Source organism: Nipponia nippon, unplaced genomic scaffold (assembly GCF_047370975.1).
Source record: "Nipponia nippon isolate SJK-2023a ecotype South Korea unplaced genomic scaffold, ASM4737097v1 scaffold_25, whole genome shotgun sequence".
Lineage (NCBI taxonomy): Eukaryota > Metazoa > Chordata > Aves > Pelecaniformes > Threskiornithidae > Nipponia > Nipponia nippon.
In genome coordinates this window covers 5,227,292-5,254,734 of record NW_028262342.1, presented here as the reverse complement: position 1 = coordinate 5,254,734, position 27,443 = coordinate 5,227,292, and the positions used below count along the sequence as shown (strand labels likewise).

General features: G+C 54.0%; 1 protein-coding gene across 2 annotated transcripts; it reads right to left on the bottom strand.

Annotated features, from left to right (window-relative positions):
• Positions 1-1,338: 1,338 nt before the first annotated feature.
• SLC41A1 (solute carrier family 41 member 1) lies at positions 1,339-23,056 on the bottom strand. 2 transcript variants are annotated; one of them, XM_087762211.1, is made up of 12 exons: positions 22,924-23,019; positions 21,999-22,325; positions 21,090-21,833; positions 15,347-15,454; positions 11,150-11,221; positions 10,723-10,867; positions 10,480-10,626; positions 9,561-9,708; positions 8,851-8,930; positions 7,891-8,025; positions 6,756-6,904; positions 1,339-5,090 (listed from the first exon to the last, which is right to left on the bottom strand). In XM_087762211.1, the coding sequence occupies exons 3-12, from the start codon at positions 21,465-21,467 to the stop codon at positions 4,905-4,907; spliced, it is 1,548 nt and encodes a 515-aa protein (XP_087618337.1). In that variant the 5' UTR covers positions 21,468-21,833; positions 21,999-22,325; positions 22,924-23,019; the 3' UTR covers positions 1,339-4,904. The 2 variants fall into 2 exon arrangements, with proteins under 2 accessions (XP_087618337.1, XP_087618338.1); XM_087762212.1 differs by having other exon boundaries at positions 21,090-22,325; positions 22,934-23,056.
• Between the last annotated feature and the right edge of the window lie 4,387 nt (positions 23,057-27,443).

The following is a 27,443-nucleotide window of genomic DNA, read 5'->3' as shown; positions in this document are numbered from 1 at the left end:
TGGCGGCAGAGGCGGAACCGCTGCCTGCAGCGGGGCTGCCGGGACCTGTAGTCCGCACCGCCGGGACCTGCCCCTGCCTGCCGGGGACCTGCCCGCTGCACCCCCGGGCCCTGCCCCGTGCACCCCTGCATCCCCGGGCCCTGCCCGCTGCGCCCCCGGGCCCTGCCCCATGCATTCCTGCACCCCTGCATCCGCAGACCCAGCCCCCTGCATCCCTGCACCCCCAGGCCCAGCTCCATGCACCCCTGGATGCTGCCCCATGCACTCCTGCATCCACGGACCCAGCCCCCTGCCCCTCTGCACCCCTGGCCCCTGCCCCCCCAGACCCTGCCCCATGCACTCCTGCACCCCTGCATCCACAGACCCAGCCCCCTGCATCCCTGCACCCCCAGGCCCTGCTCCATGCACCCCTGCATCCACGGACCCAGCCCCCTGCCCCTCTGCACCGCTGCCCCCCCAGGCCCTGCCCCATGTACCCCTGCCCCCCTGGGCCCTGCCCCCTGCCCCTTTGCAACCAGAAGACGAATAAAAAGAATCCACAACATGCACACACGTATATATTTCTTTAAAGCAACGCTACACCATCCTTGGATTCCTTCAAGGTCTTAAGCTAATGCCAAAATGTTTCTCTTCGTTGTACGTGCTCAGTGCCTTCCCCCATCGCTCCTTCCCCCAGCCAGGAAAGGAAAACACAACCGAGATACCAAATGACCTGCCCTGCGCCTAAACACCCTGATATTTAGTGGGTGTGGGAATGACGGGCACCTTGGGGCAGCGTGGCCCCAGGCCAGCGCAGAAGTTGGAGCCAGCGAGGTCTGGGTGGCTCCCCAGTCCCTGGGGCTTTGTCTTAGGGCTCTCCAACAAGGTCCTTGTTTGGGCGAGCGGCTGGGAGGCGCAGCCCTACAGGGAAACGGTCCGCAGTGGCAAATCCCGAGCTGGGGAGGATGGGAGTCCTCCAGCGGCCACTAATTCCTGCACATCTGGGGGCTTAGCAGGCCCCCAAAACGCGCAGAACCCTTTTGTCCCGCATCCCTTAATCGACAGTCGCAGGCAGAGAGGCCGCACGTAAGCCCGGGCAGGGCTTCTGCACGCAGCAAGGGCTGCGAGCAAGCCCCCGCGCCGCTGCCTGGTCCAGCCGACGCGCGGCCGCAGCCCGCCGGCGGCTCCGTCACCTGCATTAATCACAGTTTGCTTTGCGCACGGCCATTTATTTGATTTTCTTAACTCTCGTTCCACTGCGTATCAGAAGAGTTTCGGTGGAAGCTAAAATAAGCTGCAAAACGTGAAAGAGAGACCTTTAACCAAGTAGAGAGGCGTATGAAGGCACCACAGTCCACATAAATAAATGTCATCTTTATTTAACCAAATATAATTTATCAGTTAAGTTGACATCTGTCAATTCAGTTTATAGGAACTATAAATAATTAAGACAGTCTTTTTCCTTTAATAAAAAGAGTAAACCAGTACTTTTCATTTGCAGTCAGCTGTATAGTAGGCATGCATTCTAGTGCAACTGGTGGGAAAAGGTTTTGACCATCAATATTCTTCAGTTTTAAAGGAGATTCTTCCCTGACCTGTGCCCCACACCTCAGACCTTCTGCAAATGCATGGACACCCCCATCCCAGCAGCGGGACAGCTCTCCATCACCTCCGGGTCCCTTCATTTTACAGGAGACCACGAATGGTAGATTCTTCCTCTGGGGAATCTTTTCTTGGGGAACTAAACAGTGATGTGACACCTAAAAGACCGGGAAAGTTTCTTATATATATATACATATATATGTTTTTATATATATATATATATATATATAAAAGCTTAAGTGTTAATGGAAGGAAGTCTCATATCTCTTCCTCAACATGAGGCAGAGAAATCAGGTGAGCAGCAGAGAACACTCCAGAAGCCCCCAGGCTGAGGCTCCGGTACAGCAGGGTGCGAGGGCTGGGTTTGTTGGGTTTGGTTTGGTTTTTTTGAACAGAGCTTTGGCCAAAGGAGACCTGGGAGCAGTCACGACACCAGGGTGGAGCGTACGAGGTTCAGAGCCCCTGCCACAACGGACACGTTGCAAAGATGGGGAAGGGGAAAGCGAGCCTGACGCTAGATGAGCAAGGTAGAAAGGGGGAAGCCGTCTCAAAAATACATCGCCTGCTCTTCTGCGGGTCTGGGAGGGAGCAGCCCGAGAGGGCAGGGATCCCACCGCCGCCTCCTGCGTGCTAGGAACAGCTTCGGCAGCGGAAGGAGAACAGCACGCACCCACCGGCGCGGGAAAGGATTCTTCTGCAACCTCAGAGAGGTCCTGAGCGGGCAAGAGCCCAGCGGCCGTTTGGTGGGGACGCAGCTGCTCCCGGGGCTTTCCAGAACCGGCCTCCCGCTCACTAATCCTGACCTTCCTTTCCAACGCGCTCGTCTCCAGAGGAAGGACCAGCCCTGCAGCCAGACCTCGGGGCCGGGACAACGCCCGATCCCAGAGCAACCTTGGTCCTGACGTGGACCACAACGGGTGCATTCAGCTCTTTTCTGGGGGGAGGCAGGAGCTGTTCCTAACGAATCGCTCCTTACCTAAAAAGCAAAACTGACTGCACTTAGGCAGGGCTTTGTAGAGCTCAGCTACTTCTGGCATTGCCCAGCGTAACAAACAGATCTTCCAACCTGGCCTTATTTCAGATGAAGATCAGCATTCCCAGCACCACATCACACCGTCAGAAAGCCAAAAGGAGAAGACAAGCATTTGTTTGTGTGAGACATACAGAAGTTAACCTGAAGGAGGAAATTAGGCCAGTCAAGGATGGTCGTGCTCTGCTGCAAGGAACATGCTTAAAGCAAGAGGAAAAGCAGACAACCACAAATCCAGCAGCTTTTAGGCTATGGTCTGGAGCTGCAACTAAGGAGGACAGGCAGTGTCCAGGGCAGGGGCAGAGCTGCAGTGCCCCGGGGCTGCACAGCTCACTAAAACGAGAGCTTTGCTGTCATTTCAGGATCGGGAGGCAAGGCGCTACTGCGCTGAATGCTGTAGGCATTCCCCCAGCGTCTGGGAAGATACTGGCAGCTCCCCGAGCTTTGGGCGGTGCGGCACTGAAATCAGGCGCCGGGGGGCATACTGTATTTTCCCTGTCCTTGGCAGATGCGAAGAGCTTTCCCCCATGCACACTCACGCGTTCAATTTATACCCATGCATTAGAGCCTGTTTAACAGCGCTGTCTGCTTGGGCACGTCATTTAAACTTGGTGTAACTGGCTGAAGTTTCCAAGTCGATAAGACCTGCTTACATCAAACTGCATGCAGTTTACTGAATTTATATCCAAATGCGAAAACTAAAAAGCATCGAGTGCCGCCAGCGTTCAGGAAGATCATTTACAAACGCCTTAGTCACACAGCCAGAGCAGGTTTTCTCTCATTACGCCGCTGCAGACCGCGTGAGAGTCCTTCCAACACGCACTAGCAGCGGAAGAGAAGCGCCTCGGCCATCACCGAGCTGAACAGCACAAAAAGCAGAGGGGAAAGAAACAGAGCAGAGAACCCTGCACTCGCAGGGCTCAGCCGGTGCTTGCAAGCTGGGCTGTAACCCTGATGCCAGATTTTACGCGCCTGCTCGAGGGCAAGCGGGTTCCTCTGCTACAGGCCCGTAGGGAGCTGCACTAAGAACCAGGGCTCCAGAAATCTGCCTGCGCCCGCTGACCTGTTTTCTGGCTGGTGCCTACACATACAGAGAAATCCAGCAGCTGGACATGGGTGCCCTTCTCTGGGAGACACCAAGAGCCCAACGCTCACAAGTTTGAAATGCCTCAGGCTCGACTGGGAGAGGTACTGGGTGGCTGCTTCTCGGCTGCAATGGGCCCGTCAGCAGCACTCAGCAACTGAAAAGAAGATCTTAACACACAAAATAGGATCTATTTTTCCATCCACCCCTCCAGGAAAGAAAAGTCAACTGAACCGAGCGGGCTGCCATGAAAATAGCGCTGTGCCCACAGCAGCACGGAGGAGAGGCTGGCGCGCAGCATCCCCGCTGGCTCCGGCGGATCCTCCAGCAGAGCGCGGGCGGGCAGGAGGGCGGACGGGGAGAGCTCACCGCCTCTCCAGGCAAAGCACGGAGCGCATCCCTTTGCAGGCGGCAGGAGCTGAACTCGGCTCACGACGAGAGGCAGAACGAGCAGCCTGCAGTGCGAGATGCTGCCAGATGGTTGGCAAAAGGGAGCTTAATCTGTCAGCAGAGACCAGCCTGCTTGCAGCCAGATTTCAGGGCTCTGCAGTCCTCAAACCCGAGATCACTCCCTTTCCTTGTGGGAGCACAGGAATGGGTGTTTCGGCAGGGAGGACCCTTCCTCGCCAGCTTCGCTAATCCCTCTACCAGAGGCTCACGCGCTTTGGATGCTAGGCACAGGAGGGGGGCTCAGAGAGCGAACGCAAGGGAGGAGGGCGACAGGGCAGAGAAGACAGGAGACACCCCACGCCCTCATCCATGAGGTTGTATTTTGCTAGAAGGTGCCTGTTCAGTAAAATAAATCTGAACCTTACCTCCAGTATTTAAAACGCTTATGAAGCGAAAAAAGCAGCCCTTCACCTCTGGTGACTGGGACAGGCTGGGCTCCCTGCGTGATCTGACTGATCAGTATCTTCACCGTAACCTTGGTTCAGACATAACTACTATGAAATTGCACTTGGTGATTGTCTCGTTACACTTTTTTTGTCCTTCCTAAAACTAGATTTATTTTCTGTACAAACTTGGCTTGAAATATAAACCACATAAAATTCCCATTGAAAATAATGAGAATCCAGTATCAAAGATGAAGTCTCAAGAGAGACAGGGCAGGGGGAGGAAGCAAAGGAGAGCAAGGGTGGAGGAAAAGAAACAACAACAACAAAATGAAAGGAGGAGGAGAGCTGTGAGAAGGGGGCACAGCAGGGAGAGCTAGTCTCCCACATCGGAGTCCCGGTCACCGATGAGCCAGAGGATGTGAAAGCTGAGAGCGAGGAGACCTGTTCCAATCAAGTCCCCCAGCGCTGTCAAGTACGGGATGGAGAAGTTGTCAGGATCGAGGTCCCTGCCCCACATCCAGTGCACCATCCAGTCAGCAATGTACAGAAGAATGAGAACCTGGGAGGCAGGAAGAAAAGAGCGACATCAGCCACGAACCCCGACCTCTGCAATCCCAGCCTTCCTGGGGCAACGCCAGCTGGACGGGCCAGGCTCAGAGAGGCCCCACCTCAACCCAAGGGACGGAGCTGGTGGCAGGTCAGAACCACCTTGCTCCGCAGTCCGGGCATTTAATGCAGGCTGCATCCCCAAAGCGACAGCTACAGCACAAAGAGGAACTTGGGGAGTTGCAGTGGGCCCCTGGGCATCCGAATCCCCCGCGTCCTTAACAGCTTCTGCCCTGTCCTTCTTTAGCTTCACAAGTCACCATCAAATTTAGGCTCAGAAGGGAGAACGCTGGCGCCCAAACACCAAAAAGTCTAAATTTTGCATCTCAGCTTTCAGATCTAACCAGAACAAGCTTGAAGAGATAGGGGGCAAAGAGGGGACTCAGAAGCACAAAGGATGCTCGGGCAGGCACAGCAATGTCTGGCTTCCAGAAATAAAAGAGCAACTGCCCAGCAGCTGAAACTACCAGAGCGCGATGTGCTCCCCTGTCTGCTTCAACGCAGTGAGAGGCTCGTATCAATATCCAAAGGCAGAAGAAATCCGCATTGGATCCTCTCAAGCCTTAGGTCTGGGACAAGGATTTGAAGTGTCACTAACGCCTCTGGTGTCTCCGGGGCTGGGAGGGTCTCGCTCAGGACACAGCGGAGCTCAGGACCACACGGCGGTCCCTCAGCTGCCAGCGCCCGCGCCGGTGCTCCCAAGCCTGCGGGCTGCTCGCAGCAGCGGCTCTGCAGAGCGGCTGCGAGCGGAAGCCCCCTCCAAGCGCCCGAGCACCCAGCAGGAGCTCACAACCTAAATTTAGCCTCCTGGATGACAGCGCTCCGCTCTTGCCTCTGATGGATGCTCTGACTCATTTCCTCACCCTGGCCTCGGTTGTTGATTTTAGGGGACACCGAAACCAGGCACAGCTTCCACAGGCGGAGGGGGTGAGCAGGGGGGGAGCGTAGCCGGGCTTCGTAGGAAACTCCCTAACCAGAGCGTCTCTCCCTGCTCTCCCACGCAGGCAGCCAGACTCCTGCAAGCGGCCGCTGGATTTCTGCAGCACGAACCCCCCCGCTCTGTGTACATCCCTCAGAACAGCCATCGTTACGGCCTCAGACAGCTCCTGCGGGGAGACTGGGAGCCCCGCGCCGCAGAGTGGGCAGGTCTCTACCCTGCAGGGGAGGCAGGGCAAGGGCAGGACAAGCCACACAAGGCACGGCGTCCCTGCAAATTCCACATCCTGTTTTCTTCACCAGCAGTTTTAAAATTGCTAAAGCACCTTATAGGACAGATTAGCACACAGGAGGTAAACACTTCTGCTATCAGAAGGACTTAAAAGAGACAAAAGACAGATTCAAAACTTGCCAAGAATGGTAGGAAGAAAATATTGTGTGTATAGGTATCAACAAAGAAGGATTTATTCAGTTTGATACCGGCTCGTTTGACAAATACAATCTACTTGGCATACCCCTCCCCAGCATGTAAATCTCTTACCTAGGGACAGAGTGTATGGCAGTGCCTGCAGCAGTGTATCTACAACTTAACTGGCTGAACAGGTCCCCGCTGCTGATGACATGGCAGCGTCCCCTCATTCCAGCCTGAGGGGTTACAGCCCCTGGGAGGGCTCCAGCTTACCTGGAGAAGCGCAGCTGTCATGTAGAAGACTATGAAAATCAGGGTGAGCGTGGTGTGTCCACCTTGCATGGAGCTGATGGTGTAAAGGAAAACCAAGTGTCCAGGTACCACCAGAAGAAAGAGCACACGAGCAGAGCGAGAATTCACATCTGCAAGGAAACAAAGACGGAGTTCAGGGTTAAGATAGGCTTGAACACACAGCAACTCTGCAGCCTCCCTAGGCTCCAGGGGACAAGGCAGCACAACTACGGTCGAATCGGAAGCAGGGACCGGCACACTGGACCCTCATCCCCACACTGCAGATTTAGGCTGAGGGGCAGCGCCCTGAATGATGACCCCACTGTCAGGATGCCCAAGGACTCTTTGCACCAAGCACAGTAGGAGACCTTAATTCTGTCCCAGGAGCAAAACCTGTTCTCAGACCTCAGCTGCCAGAAGGACTCATGTCCCACCTCTGGCAGTGCTCAGTACAGAGCTGTCAAGAATTCACCACAAACATTGAATTTCCTCGGAGCTCTATCTGCAGCGTGCCTAGCGATCAGTTTTCTAACAGATCACCACCACACTGGAGCCCTCTCACCCCCCCTTGCTCTTCAGGGACAGCCGTGGCCCAGAAGGCCAGGACCCAGGCTGCAGGCTATCAAGCCTCTCTAGGAAGTCTGGAGAGCCCACACTCTGTGCTGGAATGCAAGCTCGGGCGGTGCTCTGCCACACAACTGCCACAAATAACAGAGCTGTTAGGAAGCCTTCGTAAGGGAGAAGCTTTCTGTAGCTGCAGCTCCAGAAGCCCAGCCGAGCTGCAACACTCGAGCAGCCTCAAGGCAGGTTTCAGTATCCTGGACACATCTGGAAAAGATTTAGAGGGTGGAGGATTTACAGGATTAGACAGTCAGGGCACGGGACTTCCACACCACGTTGTCCTCATCCAGCAGGGCTACGTCCTCCGGCGCAGCGGCTTTGCTAACGGTCTGACCGTCTCTAGAGGGCAGGGCAGGCCAGCAGACCAGCCCGTCCGGGAGCTGCCAGCTGCCTCCGAGCAGCCTTCAGCCACCATTTCCAGTGACGAGTTTAGCCAGTCAACTGCAGCAACTGCTGCCGGCAGAAGTCAATATATTTCAACACCTGACTTGGTTACCTGAGCTGAAGAAAGTGCTGCAAGGGCTGGGGCACTTGCGAGGGGCCGTTTCGGAGCTCTCTCCAGGCATCCCACTCATGTGCAGGTAAGTGGAGATGCGACTAGCCTGCACTGCCACCAGGTTGCCACCCACACCTGCAGATGAGGAGAGAGCAGTAAGATGCTGTCTCGAACGCTTTAAAGAGAAAGAGCTATTTTCAACAGCCAGCAGATCTGGAATTGCCAGGTGCTGGAATAATGTAGGACAGTCTATTTTTGACCCGAATTCCACTTTTGCAGGATGTAAAGAACTGAGACAAAGCACACTGTTCTACAGTTTCCCCTCAGGCCCCTTAGTAAAATAGATGCAATTCTATTACTGCAGCTTTGATTGGAAGAAACATGCGAAACAAAAAAGTGACGAGTCAGCCACCAAAACAGCCACCGGAAGTTTAAAACTATTATTTTGTGCATGAGGCATAATGAAACTAGCACAAGGTGCACTGGCTCAGAATTAACTCCATTTATTGCAAGAAGTAATAAAAAAAAAAAAAAAAAAAGAGAGTTTCCCTGGTTCATTAGGCAGAAAGGAGGTCAAAGCTTTATACCAGAAGCAATTAGATTTCCTGATTCTGAGTTGCAAATCCAAATCTTTATGTCACCAGGTGCCACAAGGCACGTATCTTGGAAGATGGGGGTCTTCCACCAGCCAGGAGGAATCAAGAAATGAAGATAATTTTTGCTGGGCCCCTGGAAGATGTGCCTTTTAGGCAACAGCCTCCCAGGCCAGTCACCCTCCGGTGAAAGGCTGGCAGCAGAGGGAGCCACGCTGCTGTGAAGCTTGGGTCTAACCACCATGGCTCGCCTGGCAATCAAAGAGGATTAGTCTCCTTAATCTGCCTGAAATAACGCACACGGGACAATTCTGCTGTTTGCCAACAGTCTCCAAGAGCTGCGATTCCAGAGTGGAAAGGAACTCACCATTAATAACCGGTGTGAAGACAGCCATCCCAGCAAAGTTGGGATCTGAGACCGTTCTGTCCAAAATTAAACCCCCAACGCTGCAGAGGGAAGATTGAAGAGGTCAGTGCTGAAAGCTCAGTAGGAAATACTCACACAAAGCACTGCGGGTTCTCTCTGCCGCAGCGTGTGCACCGAAGGGAGATATATACGCCCACTGACATGCACCTATGGTCGCGGTTGTTGCACTGATTTTAAGCCTCAACATTTGATAACAGAAGACAGCTTTAGCAGGATCTTTTCTCACTGTGGCCAAAACACATCAAAGACTAAATCTCCTAATGCACAGTTTACTGCAACACAATAATCAAAAGCAGCCCTGCCCTTCGGAGGGCAGAGAGGGCTCTTGTGCAGAGACTGCTAAATGGGCTCTGTGTTTACTCCGTGGCCATGCCAGAGTCCCCCTGTGCAGCAGCGGGGACATTGCTAAGGCCCTGGATTCCAGCAGCCAGGTGCTTAATCACTCCTGTGCCTCAGGACCTAGAACCCCGTGTCTTTGTCTAGAAAACACAAAATAACCTCCAGTTTCCTGGCGGTCTGGACGGTGGAAGCAGAAGAGGTTTGGTTCCCTCTTGTTCCAGAACCCACCAAGGGCTAAGAGCCTGAAAGGGCCAGGGGAAAGGGTGCGTGGTCTGTGTTTGGGGGAGAGGAACTCTTCCATGCCCTCCTACCTGCTAATAGCCATCGCGATAATGACTGGCTCCCAGCCAGAGTACAGCACCTCCCGAGTTGCTGCGTTCTTCTTGGCAATGATGATCCAGATGGGCAGCAGCGCTATGAAGAAGGCGCATACCAAAGGATTCACGTAGGCTTTGCTCTCTGAGGGGGAAATAAGCAGAGGCAACAGATCAAGGATACATCCCGCTGCAGTGAGGCGGGGTGCTACTTCAGCTGAGCTCATCAAGCCTGCCTACAGACTGCTGTCACCCCTGGAGTCGGAAACTCCTGTAAGGGCAGGCAAACTAGACCAGACCGGCCTCAGCTCTGCAGGACATGGCATTTCCTTCTCCTGGTGTGCTCACAGGGGCTTCATCAACAGATCCGAGTGAGATCTCTTCAATTTCTAACTGCTCCTTCCCTCTTCCCACTCCTGGGCGAGACCTCCCAGTGTTGCTTCGCCTTTGGCTGAACCTGGCTGAGTCACATCCCCTGCACCCCAGCCGCCAGGGAAGGAAGGTGGAGGGGAGGGAGGAGGAAGTCTGGAGTCTCCAGCTGCAGCTCTGCACCGAGGATCCCCAGCTGGTGCTGACAGCACAAAAGACGAAATCCAAAGCTGCCTTCTCCCACTGCTTTAGCCACAATCAAGCCCCTAGCACCTGGAAGGAGACAACCTCTCCCTTACCACTTTACCTGGTAAGAAGGAAGTATGCAGATCACTGCCAAGACTGTCTGCAGCTACAAGGCAGTAAGAAGGTCCGTTTCCTCCCCTTATCAGTTCTGACTAGGTCTCACTAACTGAGGTAGCTTCCAGGCCAGGCATCCTATATACCCCGAGAACAGGAAGGGCAAAGGAAGAGGGTGAATTGCGAGGGAGATGCAGCAGCACGTGGAAGGACCAGGGAGAGACAAAGGCCTTTTGTTGCTCCTCACCCAGCTCTTTGTACAAGCCCCAGCTGATTCCTGAAAGCAGAGCCAGGGTGATGAGATCGCCCAGGCTGGCAGCAATTGGTGTGGCGACGTTATCAGGATTGATCCCCATCTTCCTGGATCCAATGATGACCCCAATCATAATCATGCCTACAGCCAGAAAGAGGAAGAAAACAGGATGAGGCCAAGGACGGCCCATCATTTTAGGAAGAGGTGCACGGAGGGTGTGCAGGGTCTGTCTCTCACCCAGAACAAGGGAAGCAATGAAAGCAGTAGCCACACTGCTGGCACAAAGCAGGACAGCATGGTCAATGCTGAAGTGCCCATCTGGGATCCATCCGAATATCACTGCTGCGATCGAGGCCAGGAAGCCAACCACAGTAGCCTGAACCTGAAAATAAAAACCAGACAGTCACCAAGAGTACTAGAGAGCAAGACAGTCCGGTGATGAGGGAAGAGGGAAACACCACCCAGGGTACCAGGATTTCAGGTGGATTAGCATCCAGCAGGGAAACGCCAAGCCTCACCTATAGAGCAAACCGTTACGGTAAAATGACTGTGGGACGAGAAGGTGACGATACCAAAACCCAGGCATTTAAACCTGGCGCTTGTCACAGTTGGCTTACACCAACCACCAATACTCCCATTTTCTTCTCCTTTCACCTTTCCTTACCTGTATCAGAGCCATGTTCCCTGTTATCATCCTCCAGAGCTCTTTGGGTGTATCCATTTGGCCAATATTAGCCTGCAAGAAGACATCACAACATCCTTAAAGACAGACAGCATTTTGCATTTGCTACCAGTCAAATCCCTGCCTTCCAGCTACGCAAGTTTGTGCCAGGGGCAGGAGAGAATAACGACCTCAAATCCTCAGCTCTTATGGAACAGCAATTCAGTAGAAAAGGTGTGCGTGTCCATGTGTGTGCACATGTGGGTACAGCTGGGGTGTAGCTCTGCTAACACCCCAGCCTGTGACATGCAGTTCTGTGGAAGTCACTTGGGCTTTACACCCCGGGTAACTACAGTGCCTCTTCCAACAATTACTCTGGTTTTGTACTCCAGAACACCAAAGCTGTTCCCAGTTTCAGCTTCGTCACCTTCTCCTTCCCAGCTGGAGGAATGGAGCCAGATCCACTACAGAGGGTGTTCTGAAGGGAGTGCAAAGGGGAATCGACGTCAACAGAGCATCTGATGAAAATCTTGCAAAAGCATCAAAATATACTTTGTCCCCATGCAGAGTCACGCGCTGCTGCTTATTTACTCATTGAATTCACTCCACTGGTGATCAGGCCAAGCCTGGCCCAGGCCCAGTTGGGTCATGCTACCCCTCGGGTCAACCAGCCAGGGGGGAAATAGGGGTGCACAGACTCTCAGGTCAGCTATCTGTGTGCCCCAGCTCCGATACGGACCAAGGGCAGAGTAGCATCACGTGGGCAGAGGAAGCTGGCAGCAAGAACTACTGTTTCAGTTAAAAGCTGAGTAAACAAGGCTAATGCCACGTGGAGACCTACTGAGTAGCGGGAAGCTGCCATGGCACATGGGTCATCTGGCACTGCTACAACTGCAGGAGATGCTAATCAGACTAACCAGAAGGGACAAAGTTGCTTTAATTCCCTGGCGTACGATCCAAAATAACCCAGCAGAATCACTGCAGGTTGCTGGTTATTGCAGAGCATAAGGGTTCTGCTCTTCCCTAGCACCTTCTAGGTCGTTATGGAAAGCTGGAAGAACGGACAAGCAGAGCGTATGAGCTTATATCCAATCTTGTATTATTAGAAGCTGATGAACAGGAAGAGGAAACAAGGGAGAGGCTCAAACAATCTGAAGGGGTAAATGCATGTTGGAGTTACTGGCTGACAGCGTCAAACTCAAACTCCTGCCCAACAATACAGCAGCAATTTCTTCCTCTCAGGTTTCCTTGCTGGTCTCCGCAAAAAACCCCAAGAAGTCAGTGACCAACTAATCCTTCAGCTCTCCTTACTGCATGCGCTCGAGAGAACTGCCGGCTCTTTTCACCCAGCACTGAGATGCGCCCATCTCTGGAGCGAATTGTTCCGGTCAGTTTAGCGGAGAGTAGGAAGGAATGGAGGAAAACGAACAAAAAGTTGACTGGAGTAGCACTGAGCACATCCAGCACAGGAATTTGAGCTCCATATGAAGCCTGACCTTAAAATTCCAGCCACATGGCAATTAGGTTGGGATTAACATAACCTAGCTGTAGTCACTGGCAACAGGATTTTAATCCTTTAACTAATGGGAGAGTTTTGCTTCTTAATTGCGCAAGGAATTTCTGAGGTGCCTTAATGCAGCACTAATTAGAAACCCACAGTCTGAGAGACCACTCCAGGCTGCTTTCCTGCAGAGAGACCCCCAGCGCGGAGCCCTGGTCGGAGGGGAGCTCCCTCCGCACGCCTGCACGTGGGTCCCCCACGCTCAGGGAAGAAGAGGGCAAGGAAAAAAAAGGAAAGCCCAAAAGATCGTCCTATCCCACCGTGCACAGATACAAGGAGGTAGAGTGCAAGGCTAGGGGATTCATGTAGAGGCAGCACAGCCTCCTTCCCTGCCAGGGCAAAGGAAGGCAGAGGAGAGAGCCTGGCTGTTGGCTCACGAGGCTAATGCCACCCCACAGCCGTCAGCTCAGGGGCAGGAGGAGGCACCAGGAGACCAAGCTGGTGCAAGGGCAGAGCCGCTTGGCACAGACAGGCAGGCGAGCTGGACTCTCTGCCAGTTTCCCTGTGACCCTGCTGCAGCCACCAGAGCAGATAGGGGAAAGTGTTGCATTCCTGTGACTTTCTGCACAGTCTCGTTTCTCTGCCAAGCCTGCCCCAACATTGCTCCGTGCCAGTCCCATAAGGGAAGAGGATGGAGAAGCATTGTGCTGCCTTTGTCCCACGAGAGCCAAGCATTCACCCCAATAAGCCCACGCTCAGAAAGCGCAAGCTGGCCAAGGCCAAGAGGGAGAACGGCCTGTGTCTGGGACAGCAAGGATCCTGACATGATCCGAACAATAGAAAGCGAATAAAACAAAGGGATTTGTTTCCCAGAATGAAGGGCAAACAAAGCTCAGCCTGCGACACAAGCTGCAGCGCTCAGCCTCTGTCCCTGCCAGCCCTGGCACCAGAGCACAGCTGGGCCAGGGGCAGCGCGAAGCCTCCCAGCAGCTTTGTCCTCCCCAGCGGTGCCTGGGGAGAGGAGACCAGCACCGAGGGGAAGCAGCCACAGCCCAGCTTTGGGAGGTAATGCTGGCACGGCCATCCCCCAGGCAGCTCAGCGCCCTGCTCCTTCAGAGAACCAAGAGCGAGGGCTGAATTCAAGAAGGAGGTGGTCCCTGCAGTCGTCAGGGATCGGCAGGCAGGGGCTGGGGTGCAGAGGCCAAGCCAAGGACTAGTCCAGGGAAATTCTGTTTGCCTTCCTTCTCCCCAGGGACCGCAGGAACAACCTCAGACTCTGCAGAATATGCTCCTCATGTGCCACTGGTTCAGTAGAGGAGAGCAGCACCCCTTAGGGTACATACAGGGAGCTACTGCACGAGGGACAAGAGGGGCTGCCAGTGACACAGACTGGATGAGCAGCTCAAAACGTTGGCTCTGCTGCCATCCAGGAATGCACCAGAAACCTTGGGCCTCAGAGGCCAACAAAAAGCTACTGAGGAGCAAAGAGTCACAGCTGGCATCACCCCATTGCTCAAGATGGAAGAACAAGAGAGGACCCAGGAGAGCAGATATTCAGAGACCTTTTCAACACTCTCCTGTGCTTTCTCTTGCAGCACCCAGCGAGGGGAAAGCTGAGAGGAAGGGAGCATGCTAATCAGCAGCTCTCTGCTAGCTATGCTTGCTGCTGCCACCCAGGCAGACAGTTCTCCATCCCTGCATCTCAGCGAGCACTTTCTGAGCAGCTCTCTCGGGCCAAAATGCGTCAGCTCCTCTGCACTGTCAAGGCCAAGAGCAGGCTGCTTGCTGCAAGGGCTCTCTCTTCCAGCAATTCACAGCACAGAGCCAGGCGAGTTAAAAGCTTGGCAGCAGGCAGCTAACACCTTGCAGATGTAAGATTCAAAGCTATACGTGCTCCCATCATGGGAAACGCAGGAACATCAGGCAGTCGCTCGCTGTCATACTCAAGCAGAAGATGCTTTGCAGAAGGAAGGAGTGTTATTGTCCCTGTTAGGAGAGGATGGCAGTCTCTCTCCAGCGCCGCTCAGCTACAGAGACAGACTGCTGTGTTATAGAAACATTTAAACACAAAGCAATTCATTTACAGCTGGACTAACACAGTATTCTGAGGATCTAACAGAGCCTGCCCCCATCTCTCACAGGGAGCTCACTGTTTCACAGGAATCAGACTGAGTTCTAGCAAGAGAAATGCCCAGCCGTGCTCTCCATCAACTTCAAGAGGCTGTCAATCCACCTGCTAGCTCTCACCGCAAGGTGCCCTCCGTTTTAGCCTTTGCCGTACAATTCTCTCCAGGCTCTCTCATCTCCTAGCCCTCCTGAACCTGGCTTGTTTTAGCCTGCTTTGATGACATGCCTGCACTCAGCTTCCTCACAAAGAAAACTGGATCCAAGCACTCCAGACGTTAAATGGCCAAAGCCAGCTTGCGCACCGTGCCTCCAGGCCCACAGGCAGCCACGACAAGGACGTGAACTGTCAGCAAAGCTTAAGGACTATTAAGCCTTCAAATCTGATCAGTCCAGTGGGATGAAGACACCTTTTCAGCACACGAAACTCCAGGCTCTGGTTTCAGCGGTCACTGACTTCACAGGCCCATGCACAGAGAGATGATTGTCTGCCCAGCCACCAGACACGCATATGCCTGCCCTCCTCTTCCCAAACCAGGTATCCCGCTCCCTCCCTCAGCTCCCTGGATACTCACAGCTGTCGACAGGCGAGATGCCAGGGTCATCTCTAGGTTCCCCTTCAGGCCCAGTAATGCAGGTACTAAGATAAACACCTCAGTCACGTATTTGAAGACGTCCCAGTGCTGCAAGATTAAAACAAAAAAAAGACCATTAAACAAATAATCACGGCCATTAGAAACCTTTGCTTTGGACTGAGCGTCACTTGCTCATCTGCCTTTGCGACCTGGCACTGCCCGCGTGTGGCCCTGAGCAGACACAACCCAGTTCCCCTTCTGGTGCCACACTTTGAATTTTGCAGTGGTTTTACTGGCTTTGACATTCGTGCAGTAGTGACCACATTTTCCCGCTGAGCTTAAAAACCAGATCTCAGCCTACAACTTTCAGTTAAAAATCCCCCAAAGATTAACCACTGACGACATGTTTACGCATACAGAGGCCAAAACAGGGAAAGATGAAGAGACTTTGCCCAATACTTGCAGGTTTTGGCAGAATCGAGTACTGAAGTTCTGTCAGTCTCAGCTGAGAGCCATTCCCTACACGTGCGTCTTACAAATACATCTTGGAGCAAGGCATTGCTGCTCCCCGATCCTGCCAGCTCCAAAAAGCAGCCTGCCGTGGTCTCGATTCCCCTCCACCCCACCGAGGAGCTGCGTGCCCTCACCTGGCACCTACATTACTCAGGTATTTACTAAGTACGCTGGCTCTACAGTCAAGTTGGCTCCCTTGGGCATGAGGCAGAATAGGCAGCCATGGTTATTGAGGGGAAAAAAGAAGAGTAATTGCAGGGTAAGCAGTCTTAAAGGAGAGCAGCTGGCTTCCATGAAAACACAAAACCACCCCCAAAAAAACCCTCACAACCACATTTACAAAAAACCCTGTAAGCTACACAAATCTCATTGCCCGATTCTTTATTTTCATGAATGTTTTGCGAGAAGGCCCTGTGTCCAAAATAACTCCGCTTCCCACACTGCCAGACTGCCATACTCCTTAAAGGGCACCGAGCACAGCTGGAATCACACTCTCCACAGCTGGCTGCTGCGCTGAACACGCTAACAGTCACAGCCCTCTGCTTTCCTCCTGCAAACGTTACCTGCAACGGGCTCCATCTCTCGCAGCGCTCTCCTTGGCAGCGTCATTGTTCTTTCTAGGACAAGGAAGACTATCGGCCAGCACCTTGCAACAAACACAAGTCGCTCTACCTGCATGACTAATGCCTTCCTGTGGGGAAGGACTTCAGTTATTTTTGTTTATTTTTCCATCCTTTGTGCTGCTTGCCTTCACCACCGTGCCAACGAATTCCAGTTTCTTGCCAGGTCCTTTGCAATACCGCATTCAAGCTGCACTCACTTGAAAAACCACTTGAGAGAAAACTGTGATCACAGGAGGCAGGTAAGTGCTTGAGATGGATGAACTGGGACCATTTTTCCTCAAAGGGAAAAAATCTGTTTTCCAGTCAATAAAAATCCCCTTAACATTTCTGACAGCTTGGTAAGACAAGCTAGCCATGCTCTCCAGCTCCCAGGTGCACAGATGAAAGCTGCTCAGCTATTTCAGGCGCAGCCACAACCCTCTCTCTGCTCGAGGCCAAGGCTCCTGAGGATACCCGGCTTCCAGGCTCTCCTGATGCAACGAACAGTCCTCTCCCAGCTGCTCTGCTGAGCGGCACCTACGGAAACCACCGTGGTCCCTGCAGCCCCTGCTCCAACCACCCCGCACCCAGCTAACCTGAGCTCCTGGCTTGGGAGACCTTTCCATGGCAGCCGGGGGCACTCTGAAAGGGTACGGCTCTGCTCGACTCTCGAGCAGGGGCACATTTGAGTTCAGTGCTGCCTGCTGAGCAGGGCAGGAGGGAGAATCAGTCTGAAATACTTCATCCGACACAGCGGCACATCAGGCCGTGCTTCCTTTAAGGTCACATCTAGGAACAGGAGAGCTCAGCTCTCCTCAGTCTATTTTTAGGCAGGCATTATGATTATTTTGCTGCTTGCTGTACCAGTGAATCCTTCGCTATGACTTCCCTTAGCAGTATCTACAATTCAATCAGCAAGCAACATGCTCCCACTTCCCAGCAGGACGAGCTGGGTGTCACCAGAATCACTTAATGAAAGGAACATCGTCATTAGTCAGACCGCAGGCTGGAAGCACTGTGCAAAAGTTTCCTGGCTCTTTCTGCCTCCAGAGATCACAGAGGCAGGATCAGGCAGTAGCTCGCACAAGTTCGCAGCCCTCCCTCACCTTGTCCCAACCCTGGCTTTGCAAATTAACCTTTAAAGGAGGCTGCACTGCAAGCTGGTGCCAGAAGCCGCTGTAACTGGAGCCTGCTAAAGCAGGTCCCCGAGCAAGACAGGGGTGTTTCTGGAGAAAGGAATAAAAGCCATCTTCGGGGAAGGAAAACAAGGAGATTTCTGCAGACATCAGCAGCTTGCTCACTGCAAAGAGCGGGACCCATGGGCTCCTGCCAACTTTCTTAATATAAGATGTTATACAACACTGGTCTACGGGCATTTAGTACGTCTCGAAGGCCTCTCTGGCTCTTGCAGAGAAGAAAGCTCCCTGCAGAGACGTGTGCCCACGATGTGGCTCCACGGGGAGAACCAGAGCCAGACTGTTTGGGGAACACAAAAAAGCCAGAGAGAAGAGAAAATATGAATTTAAGTTCAGGACATCGAGCTGTTAAAATCCCTTTCCCCCCTGTAACAGCCCCTCGAGAAGCACAGAAATAAGCTGTTTTCGGGGTGAGGAGGGAGGCTAACACAGCACGCAAGATCCTCCAAGATCATCCAGTCTGCTCCATGCAAAGGCGAACGCACCGCACTGGGGAGCGAGAGGGCTCCCGGCTGGCTTTCAGCAGAGCTGTGCCAGGGAATTGCAGGGAGAGGCACTTCATCTCCAGCGCCTCCTCCCTGCCCTCTGGGGAGGGGAGCACAGAGACCATAAGCAATCTAGGTTTAACTTCTTTCAGCTCCATTTCCTACAAAGCCTGTGGTCCTTTTGGACACAAATCTACCCAGATACCAGAGCCACCATGCACAATTGGAGGGGTGAGATCGGACCCCGGCCTGCCAGAGGTTCTGGAAGAAACATCAAACCCCAGGTGGTGTTTTGCAGTTTCCTGCAGGCTTGCTGCCTTTCAGCAGCTTTGCACCTGCAGACCACAGATATTTCCAGGGTAGCAGCTGCTTCTCAGCCTCTGTCATTTTCAGTCACCGCATGCGAAGTTAAGGCTGACAAGAGTCACGAGTACCAGCGTGGTTTCGCTCAGGTTATAGCGGGATGGTGACTCACGACAGCTCAGAGGGGAGGGATGTGTTGCAGGTTGGAGCTTTGATTGCCTTGCTGCGGCTGCTGCGCTTCTCCCAGCGCTCCCCCTCCAAAACGCCAAGTAACAAGTGGCCTCAACAGGAGAGCTACAGCTCCAGGGCTGGCACTGCCCGCTGGCCCCGGCTAAGAGCCACCCCGGAGGGATGCTAACACCAGAGGTGGTCAAGCAGGGGAAATGAGCAGACTCCCTCCTCCGTACGAAGTACCATCCATCCCATCCAAAGAATCTCCAGGGAGCGGACAAGTCTGGACAACAACAATCGGGGCTCTGCGGGGAGAGGGGACTGTGCCAATAGTCCTCTACTGTACACAGAAAAGCAGCTGGTATGCTCACGTGTCACCTGGCCCAAAGGTCTCTCCAATCCCAAAGGGAGCAGAGGCAAATTCTCCTCCTGAGAGGCAAATTCATAGGGACGCATTAATGGGACAGCATGGCCAAAGGCCAGGGCTGCTTGTTTTCACAGTGGGGAGACCAATTACAGCTGGCTCATTAGTCTGTTTGTCCAAAACAGAGGAAATTGAGTGTATGGAGCCCTCCATCCATCGCAAACCATGGCTGCATCCAAAGCAATGGGACTCCAGTCTGCCCCAGTGCACCAGCTACCCACTCCACATGCTTCCCTCCTTTCATCCAAGGCTTGGAGTCTCTGGGAAGCCAGTTACCAAGATCAGCTCCCCAAACTCCGCAGGGAAGCAAGCCGAGACCACACGCTTCCCATTTCCCTTTTCCACCCTATGGCATTTAGATGCCTCATTTAATCCCAAGGCTAAAGGGAGTTAGAGGAGTTGGCAGGACAAGCTGCATGTGGCTACATGCTGAACTGCTGTGCGACAGAGGAATTATAAAGCTTTATTTCTAATGGCCATAAAAAAAAAAAAAGGCAGGAGAACACAGCAGCATGCTGCAGTATCCCCCCCCGCCCTGCTCCTCCCTGGCCAGAACGGCTGTTCCTTCTCCAGGAAGGGCTTTAGGCTGGGTTCAAATCTCTGCCTCTGGGAAATTGCCAGAAGAGGCACACATGAGTTTACAGGGACCTTGCAAAGGGAAACGTGCTTGAAATGTCTTTCTTTTTAAGAAAATTATTCCGGTAAATCTCTCCCAGATCAGTTTAGCACAGCTAGCCTTTCCTGTTTTGAGTCACCTCACAGCTCTCTCAACGGGTTGCATCAAGAGAAACCATAAGGATGACTAGCGTGCAAAGGCTTGCAGGGAAATACCCATCAGGGGCACGAAAGCAAGAGATGCGTCTGCTTGACCACCCACAAATACAAAACCAGCCTGACTTACCGTACTGGCACACAGCTCGGGTGGAGATGATCGTAACTGCCAGCAATACAGACAAGTGACCGACATTCAAGTCTTTCTATGCCAACACTGCAAGGGCTTGTTTACCCCACTTAAACAAACAGAGGAGCTTCAAGCAGAGCATTTTTGGTTGACCACAGTTCCAAAATGGCTGCCTCTCCATCCAAACAGTTTCATAAACCTACACTGCATGGATGACTGAGTTTTGTGCCTTGCTCACCGTTTGGGGCTGTGCATCAAGACAACTCTGCACAGCCTGTCTTTCAGAGCAAAGGAGAAGCGGTTAAGCAGCTGATCTGCTGCCAGAGACACGCGCTTGGAAAACTCGGGCTAGAGAGACCGGCGCAGGAGCCACGGTCCATGAAGTCACATTTGCCACATAAAACCTAAGCAAGCTGCACGGCTATCAGGTTCCCACGGTGTCACCTGTCACGAGAGACCTAACGAGAGATCACGCCTGGTAACACATCAGTTTTCATCCAGAGGTAGCAGCCAGCTCTCTGGCTGGCCTCTCCTAAGCATCACCTCCACACACCTCTCGGGAGGAACCACCCCGTTAGCCCGGTTGACCCTGGCTGCTTCAAGAGCACGAGAAAACAGCGTTAAGGGCCACTCAGCCAGCCTTCAACCTTCCGAGCAAGCCACCACGTGAGCGTCGCGCACGCACTGCGACAGGCGAATCATTAACCTGGCTAGCACGAGCCTGGCGTGCTGGAACAGCACAGCAAACATCGAAGATGGAAGAGGGACACGGGACCTGTGGAACTAGTGACTGGAGCTGGGATGTCTACAGCCACCCTCAGGAAAGCGCTTTATTTCAATGGTCTCAGTTCCCAGGCAGGCGCTCTGGCTGCACATGTGCCAGCTGCAACCTCCTCCTCTGAGCCGGAGCAGGGCAGCTGCAGTGCAGGGTGCCCGCAGCCTCTCCTCCCCTCGCTCCAGACATCACCGAGGTCTCCCCGTCTCCCCCTTCCCCAACCGGGATGCAAGGTAACAGGTCTCCTCCCCTCACAGCTGCTACCTGCTGAATGAGCCCTGGCATTCGAGTCCCTCCTGGCTTGTGATCAAGCCATGGTCTACAGAGACAGGATTCAGAGCCCAGTGCCGTGCCAGGGAAATATCAGTCCTACCTGCACAACATCCAGCACCATTCCAGCAGCAACGGTCCCAAAGCCTGCCAGGAGGAACGGAAAGAGGACTTGCAGCCCGATGGAAAAGGAGGTCTCCTTGAGGGGCGAGGTTGGCTCAGGACCTCGGTCTGTGCTGGTGTCATCACTTTCATTGCTCTGGCTGCCATTTTCCAGCAGGGCATCTTCTTCTCGCACCCCTTTAGCATTGGCACGGGACTCCAACACCACCACTTCTACCCCATCAGCGTTGGGTCCCAGGAAATCTGAAGGCTCCACCAGCTGCCCGCGGTCCGGACTGGTGAGACAGTCCACGGGCACAATGGGCAGCACAGTCCCGTTGGCCTGGTGGCTTTCCTTCTGCTCCGGCTTGGAAGACATGCTGCAGAGAGGCTATCCTGACCTTTGGGTTGGTGGGCCTACAGCCAGCAGCTGTTCCAGAGGAGATCTTCTGCCAGGAGCTTATACAAATGGCCTTTCCGGCATCTAGAGGCGACCTCTCCTATCCCTGCTCGCCTGCCTTTGAGTGCAGAGACTGCTCCTGCAGCAGAGATCCCCATCAAGCAAAGTCCAGGAACGGAGGACACCAGCCACTGAGCTAGCAGGGAACACTGCAGCAACTGGGAACTACAGCAGATTCACTCTAGTTCTCCTCCTCTCCAGCACTGTGTGGTACAGCAGCCACCGAGACAGGATCCAAGCTTTTCTTCTTTGATGTATGACACTTTAGTGCATCTTTCTCCAGGTCTTCTTCCAGCAGCACGATGTGACGGGGCACACAAGGCAGAGAGAAAAACAGACGAAGTAAAGACCACTGAATAACACAGACGCTTAAAGGGATGAGGAATCAGAGACCAGATATGAGAGGGACTGGCTTTTAGAGATGATACAATCCAGAAAAGCTCTTCTTACTACCAGGGCTTTGTCACTTCCTCCAGTAGCACTGTCCCTCTGCAGAATTTGAGTCTGAAGGCTCCTGTGGGCTTTTGCTCTTTCAGCCTGTTTCGTGCTCCCTGCCAGAAGGGCCAGCAATACCAGCAAGCTCCAAGTGTCACTGTCGGCCTCCTCCTCCTCCAGAAGAATTTCTCACCTTACAGCACGAGGCAACGAGAGTTCTTATTTAAAGTAACAGCAAGTTCCCAGTTAAGGTTACTTACTGAGCTGAGCAGGCTGTAGGGTGGAAGCTGGCATTTGGACAGCCTTGGATTTAACGTCACTCTTCAAGAACTCGCCTTTCACCTGAAATGCATGGGAGGAAAACGGATATTCTGTTGGGTGTCGTGGCGGTCAGCACAACGGCTCATTCATTCGACGGCGTGCGTGGAAGGCTGTGCTGTCCCCCCGACTCCTCGAGTCCCCTTCCACGACCCTTCGCACGCTTCGGGGGGGCTGTGCCAGGGACCCGGGGGCAAGAGCAGCTCCCTGCTCCCCATGCTGCAGAAGCCGGCACCCGGGAGGGACCCCCTGGCCGCAGGACAGGGGCACCCCGCCCCGAGGCCAAAGCGCCGGCACGGAGCCACCGGTCACAACGGCGGCAGCCGGTGCTGCCCAGCGCAGAGCCGGAGGAGGCCCGCGGACGGAGCGCGGCCCGGGGCTCTGCCCCCGTCTCCGGCTGCCGCAGAGCCCCGCAGCCCCCGCAAGCCGCCCCCTCTAGATCGGACCCAGCCGGGGCCCAGCCCCGCCGCCGCCGGCGGGGACAGCGGCCCCGGGGAAGCGCTGCCCCGAGCAGAGCCGAGCTGCCCCGGCCGCCGCGTCCCCTCCCCGCGGCACGGGGCTGCTGCGGCCCCGGAGCCCCGCGGTGCCGCCGCCCGCCCTCCCGGCGCGCCGGGCACCTCACCGCTGCGCACCGCGGCGCCGCCCGCTCCCGCCGCGCTCCGCTCCGCTCCGCCGCGCCGGACCCGCTGCGGGCTGCCCCGCGCCGCCCTGACATCACCGCCCGCCGAGGATGGCCCTGCCCAGCGCGCCGTGCGGCCTCCCCATTGGCCGGGCGCGCGTGGCGTCACGCCTGGCCCCTGCCCACGCAGCGGCGGGTCAGCCGGCAGGCCCCGCCCCTTCGCGGAGCGGAGGCGTGGCCTGGGGGTCACGTGTCGCTGAGCCCACATGGCCGCCATCCATCCCGCCGTCCATCCCTCTATCCCGCCGTCCCTCCCTCTGTCCCGCCGTCCCTCCCTCCATCCCGCCGTCCATCCCTCCATCCCGCCGTCCATCCCTCCATCCCGCCGTCCATCCCTCCATCCTGCCGTCCATCCCTCCATCCCGCCGTCCATCCCGCTGTCCCTCCATCCCGCTGTCCATCCCTGCATCCTGCCATCCATCCCTCCATCCCACCATCCGTCCCACCGTCCCGCTGTCCGTCCCTCCAACCCGCCGTCCCTCCGCTGGGCTCAGGGCGCTCCCCGGGGCTTTACCTCCTCCCGGGGCGCGGTGCTGGAAGGAGCGGCTCCTTCTCCCCGCCGTCCGTCCGCTCTCGCTCGGCTGAGGCGGGGGAGCCCCTCGCCGGTGGGGTGCCCCGTGGTGCGCTGCCGGGGGGGGGGGGGGGGGGGGCCTCCTTCTCCCCGCCTGCGGGGAGGGGGCTCACGGGTCGCAGGGCTCCCTCCGCTCCCCGGGCAGAGGTGCGCCGCCGTCCCGCCCGCATTGCTGCCCCGACGCACCCCCGGACCGGTGCTCGACACCTCCGCGCGTCCAGCCGCGCCGCTCAGCTTAGAACGACTCTGAAATAGCAACCCAAGGGCACTTTCTCATTTTGACTCAGTAACTTATTAATTAACAGCTTTGGTACGTTGTCTATCGCTTTGGGACCGAGGCCCAGGAGCACCGACACGGTACAAGCGGTACACGCGGGCTTTCAGGCCTCTGTGCCAGACTCAAGGGCTTCTCCGATGTAGTTCAGCAAAGAAAATCAGGAATATTGTCACGTACTCGCTTCACATCTGTTTACGCCACACGGTCCCACAACCGATACATACATAAAAAGCAGTAACTCCTGCTACAGAGGTCAGCGCCTCATCGCTCTGCAGAATTCTGTGCTCCTGAATGAGACCAGCTCTTCTGATTCATGTTTTCCCTTTATTTCCTTTTTTTTTTTCTTTTTTTTTTTTTCTTTTTTGCACAAGTGGAACTTTTGACCAGTTGTTGTTTTTCCTTCCTGCCTTTCCTTTCCTCCCAGGAAACAGTCAACAGCGAGTTATTACCCAGAACGATTACGTGATCCCCAGCTCCGTGCCTTGGAGACAGGTCCGGAGCCAATAACGGCGGCTGCGACGCAAGCATGCGTGCGAGGGGAAGAGGGCGGGCGGCGCAGGAACCGCGTTCCCCCGCAGATACACTGAGTCAGGCGTGACTAGGGCCGGTGACTTCATTTCTTAAAATAAGGAAACGAAGGCAGTCACGGTCAACGGCAGCAGAGATCCATTGTGATCGAGACCCCTCTGAAGATGTGGGCCGTGCTACTTTGTTTCTTTCTGCTCATATTAAAAAAATAATAAATACTTATAAATAATATATAATAAATATAATAATAAATACTTATAAATAATAAATTTCCTGAAATACTTGTTGCTTTGGGAGAAAAGGGTGACCGGCACACTTGAAGCAGAGCAGGACCTATAATTATATAAAGCAGCACGAAGATAGCTCAGATAAAGCCACTCAGGTCTTCTAACTTTCTCAGGCCCCAAAACCTTTGCAAACGTGTCTCTTGTGAGGAAGCCGAATTTCTGGGGCAGAGGAGCAGAGTGCCGCTTTCGCTGCGGCAAAGTAACTGGCAAAGCGCGCTGGGGTTTGTGCCTGTCTGCTGCTACGCAGCCTACCTGAAGCCAGCCTTTCCAGGGGCGGTGAGCATTTGCAGTATTTAACTAATTCTCAGGGCGCCCTGCTGTGACACTAGCAAAGAGGCATCAAGGAACACTTGAGATGTAGAGAGACGATGTCTTAGCTAAAGCCCTAGCACGGTTCCACACTCAAGCTAGGAGTGGAGTTCCAAATCCTGCCTCCAAGCCTAGCCTCCGTTCTCCTTTCTCCGAATAAACCCGGTCTGTAAGGCTCCCCTTCCGCCTTCATCTTTCCTTCCTGACCTGGAAAATCCGTATCTCCCCCAGAGCAACCATTCTTCCCCCACCCCCCTAAAAAATAACGCGGACCAAAATGTGACCTTGTTGATTAACAGTCCAGCCAGCTGCACGCTCGGGAAGTGGAAATGCGGAGACAAAAGCCGCCTGAGACAAGAAAACAGAAATAGATAAAATCCCTACCAGCGACACTGACGCGCAGAGATCAGAAAGACCGAGGATGAAAGGGCAGGAAACGGGTTTCCAGTTGCAGGGCAGCAGGTACCAAAGGCAACAAAATGCTTGGAAAAGAAAGAGTTTACCATCGAGCTACAGCAGATCATGGAATGTCGTGCCCATGTGTTTTACACCAGCCACGTGGCTTTGGCACTAGCAGGCTGCCAGCTCTGGGCAAGCGCTCGGGAATGGCCTAGGAGGCCACAATGTGTATAGGATGATTTTGCCCTTATCACAGAAGAATCCAGCAAAATAAAGTGGTTCGGCCAAAGTCACTCAAAACCCCCACCTAACGTAGAATTGGACAGCACCCTTGCAACCCTTTGCTCTCTGTTCTAGCTCCACTGCTGTCTGTCACATCGAAATGCTGATCTGAGCGGAGTCCCGGCTGCCTTTGACCAAGGATCCTGAGGGAACCTAGTTCTTAATTTCTCGTAACCAGGAATCTCAACAGGCAAACTCAGAGACTGAACAGGTTATGGGTAATGACTTACCCCTACAGACGTCAGTCCAGAGCACAAGCAGTTCATGAGGGCACACAACAACGTCAGCAGCTGGCCCTAATCTGGTCCTGATCTGGGAGAAGAAATGCAGACCGCAGAAGTTCCATTTTACCAGTCTCGAAGCAAACAAAACCATCACCATCCCTTTTCCGAAGGTCCAAATGACTACCGCTCCCAGCTGTGTTCACGTGTCACCCACGTGCTGTGCCCGCTGTGACAAACACAGGCCGACCTCAGTCAGGTACATCCCTAGGGCTTTTTGCCGCGTGAGAGCGTCTGGCGGAGGGGAGCTGGAGGGTCCCGGCTCCCTGCGTTCCACCAGGCCAGCGGTTCCTGTGCCAGCGGCTGCTGACCCAGCGACAGCAGGGACACCTGCCACCGCGGGGCTGAGGACGTGCCTCGCTTCTCTGCTTTGTTCCAGATATAAGCTGCGAATTCGTTTGCATTCAGAAATTAGAAAGGACTAACACCAAAAGCCTGCTGGACTGATCAGAGCAGACACGGATATTAAAAAGAAGTATAAATTAAAGTAATTTCTTAACTCCCCCCTATTTCCTTCTCCACAAAGATCCTCTCACTTCCCAAAATCCCAAAGAGGACATTGGATTAACCTTTCCGGGTGTCTGTATACTGACAGTACTGTAGTAACAACGTTTAAAAATCCAAGGGGGCTTGGAAGGATAAAAGTGCTCCAGGGCAAATAATAGTTATTCTTCCCGAGTACTTATACAGCTTATCAAGTACGCTGAACTCAGACCTATGCTGAAGCTAGACTAGGATCTGAGCTAGTAAGTTTAAAGGTAGTTTAGATATGCACGTGCCAGATGTAGTATCTGCAGTACAGTCAAAATAGTTAGAATCTGGAAAAAAAACATTCAGGTTTTCTCCTATGGGCTTTCTGGAGGAGTCTGTACCCCTCACCCTGGCCACTGGGTCAGTCTGTGATGGTAATCCACTGCTGCCTGCCTCTAATCATCTTCACCATACAGAAAACAGGAAAATACCTGTGGTGACTGGAGAGCGAGCATGCAGAGAGCCTCAGCACTGACACGCAGCCAGCACAGTCACCAAGCAGAGGATTATTGCCATGAACTAGAACGAGCTTTTTTGGTTACTCGGTTAAATAACTGAAGCGCAGCCAGGCCCCTCCGTGTGGTTGCCTTTCTAGTGCAAGATCAGGCACAGTGTTCAAGTCATCTGAGTATTTACAGGGCTACAATAAACCACACAATTATGTTGGATTAAAAATATAAGTTAAAAGATGCGTGGAAAGCCCTCTGGGATATGCTACACGACTTGCACCTTGCTTCTCATACCCCGCTGCCCAGGCCTTGGCCAACTCATAGGTAAATCCATCAGTGACAAAGAGCATTCACCCTTTGTCCCCTACCCCCTGCATTAACCACCCTTCCATGTGGTCATTTTCCTTCCTGCTGAGAACTGACTGCAGCTTCCTCTGGGGCCCACCATCACAGCTCTTAGATCAGCCAGAGCGATCTCTCCTGAGTGAAGCAGGTCACTCCCTTCCCCACCATGCTGAGCTCTTTATCTCTGCCGCCCCCGCTACCCTG

Coding starts and splice junctions, on each gene's coding strand:
- SLC41A1 (XM_087762212.1), bottom strand. CDS start 21,467: ATGTCTTCCAAGCCGGAGCAGAAGGAAAGCCACCAGGCCAACGGGACT. Junction 11,222..15,346: donor CATCTCGCCTGTCGACAGCT/GTGAGTATCCAG, acceptor GTCTTCTTGCAG/GCTAATATTGGCCAAATGGA. Junction 6,905..7,890: donor CAGCACTTTCTTCAGCTCAG/GTAACCAAGTCA, acceptor GTTTCCTTGCAG/ATGTGAATTCTCGCTCTGCT.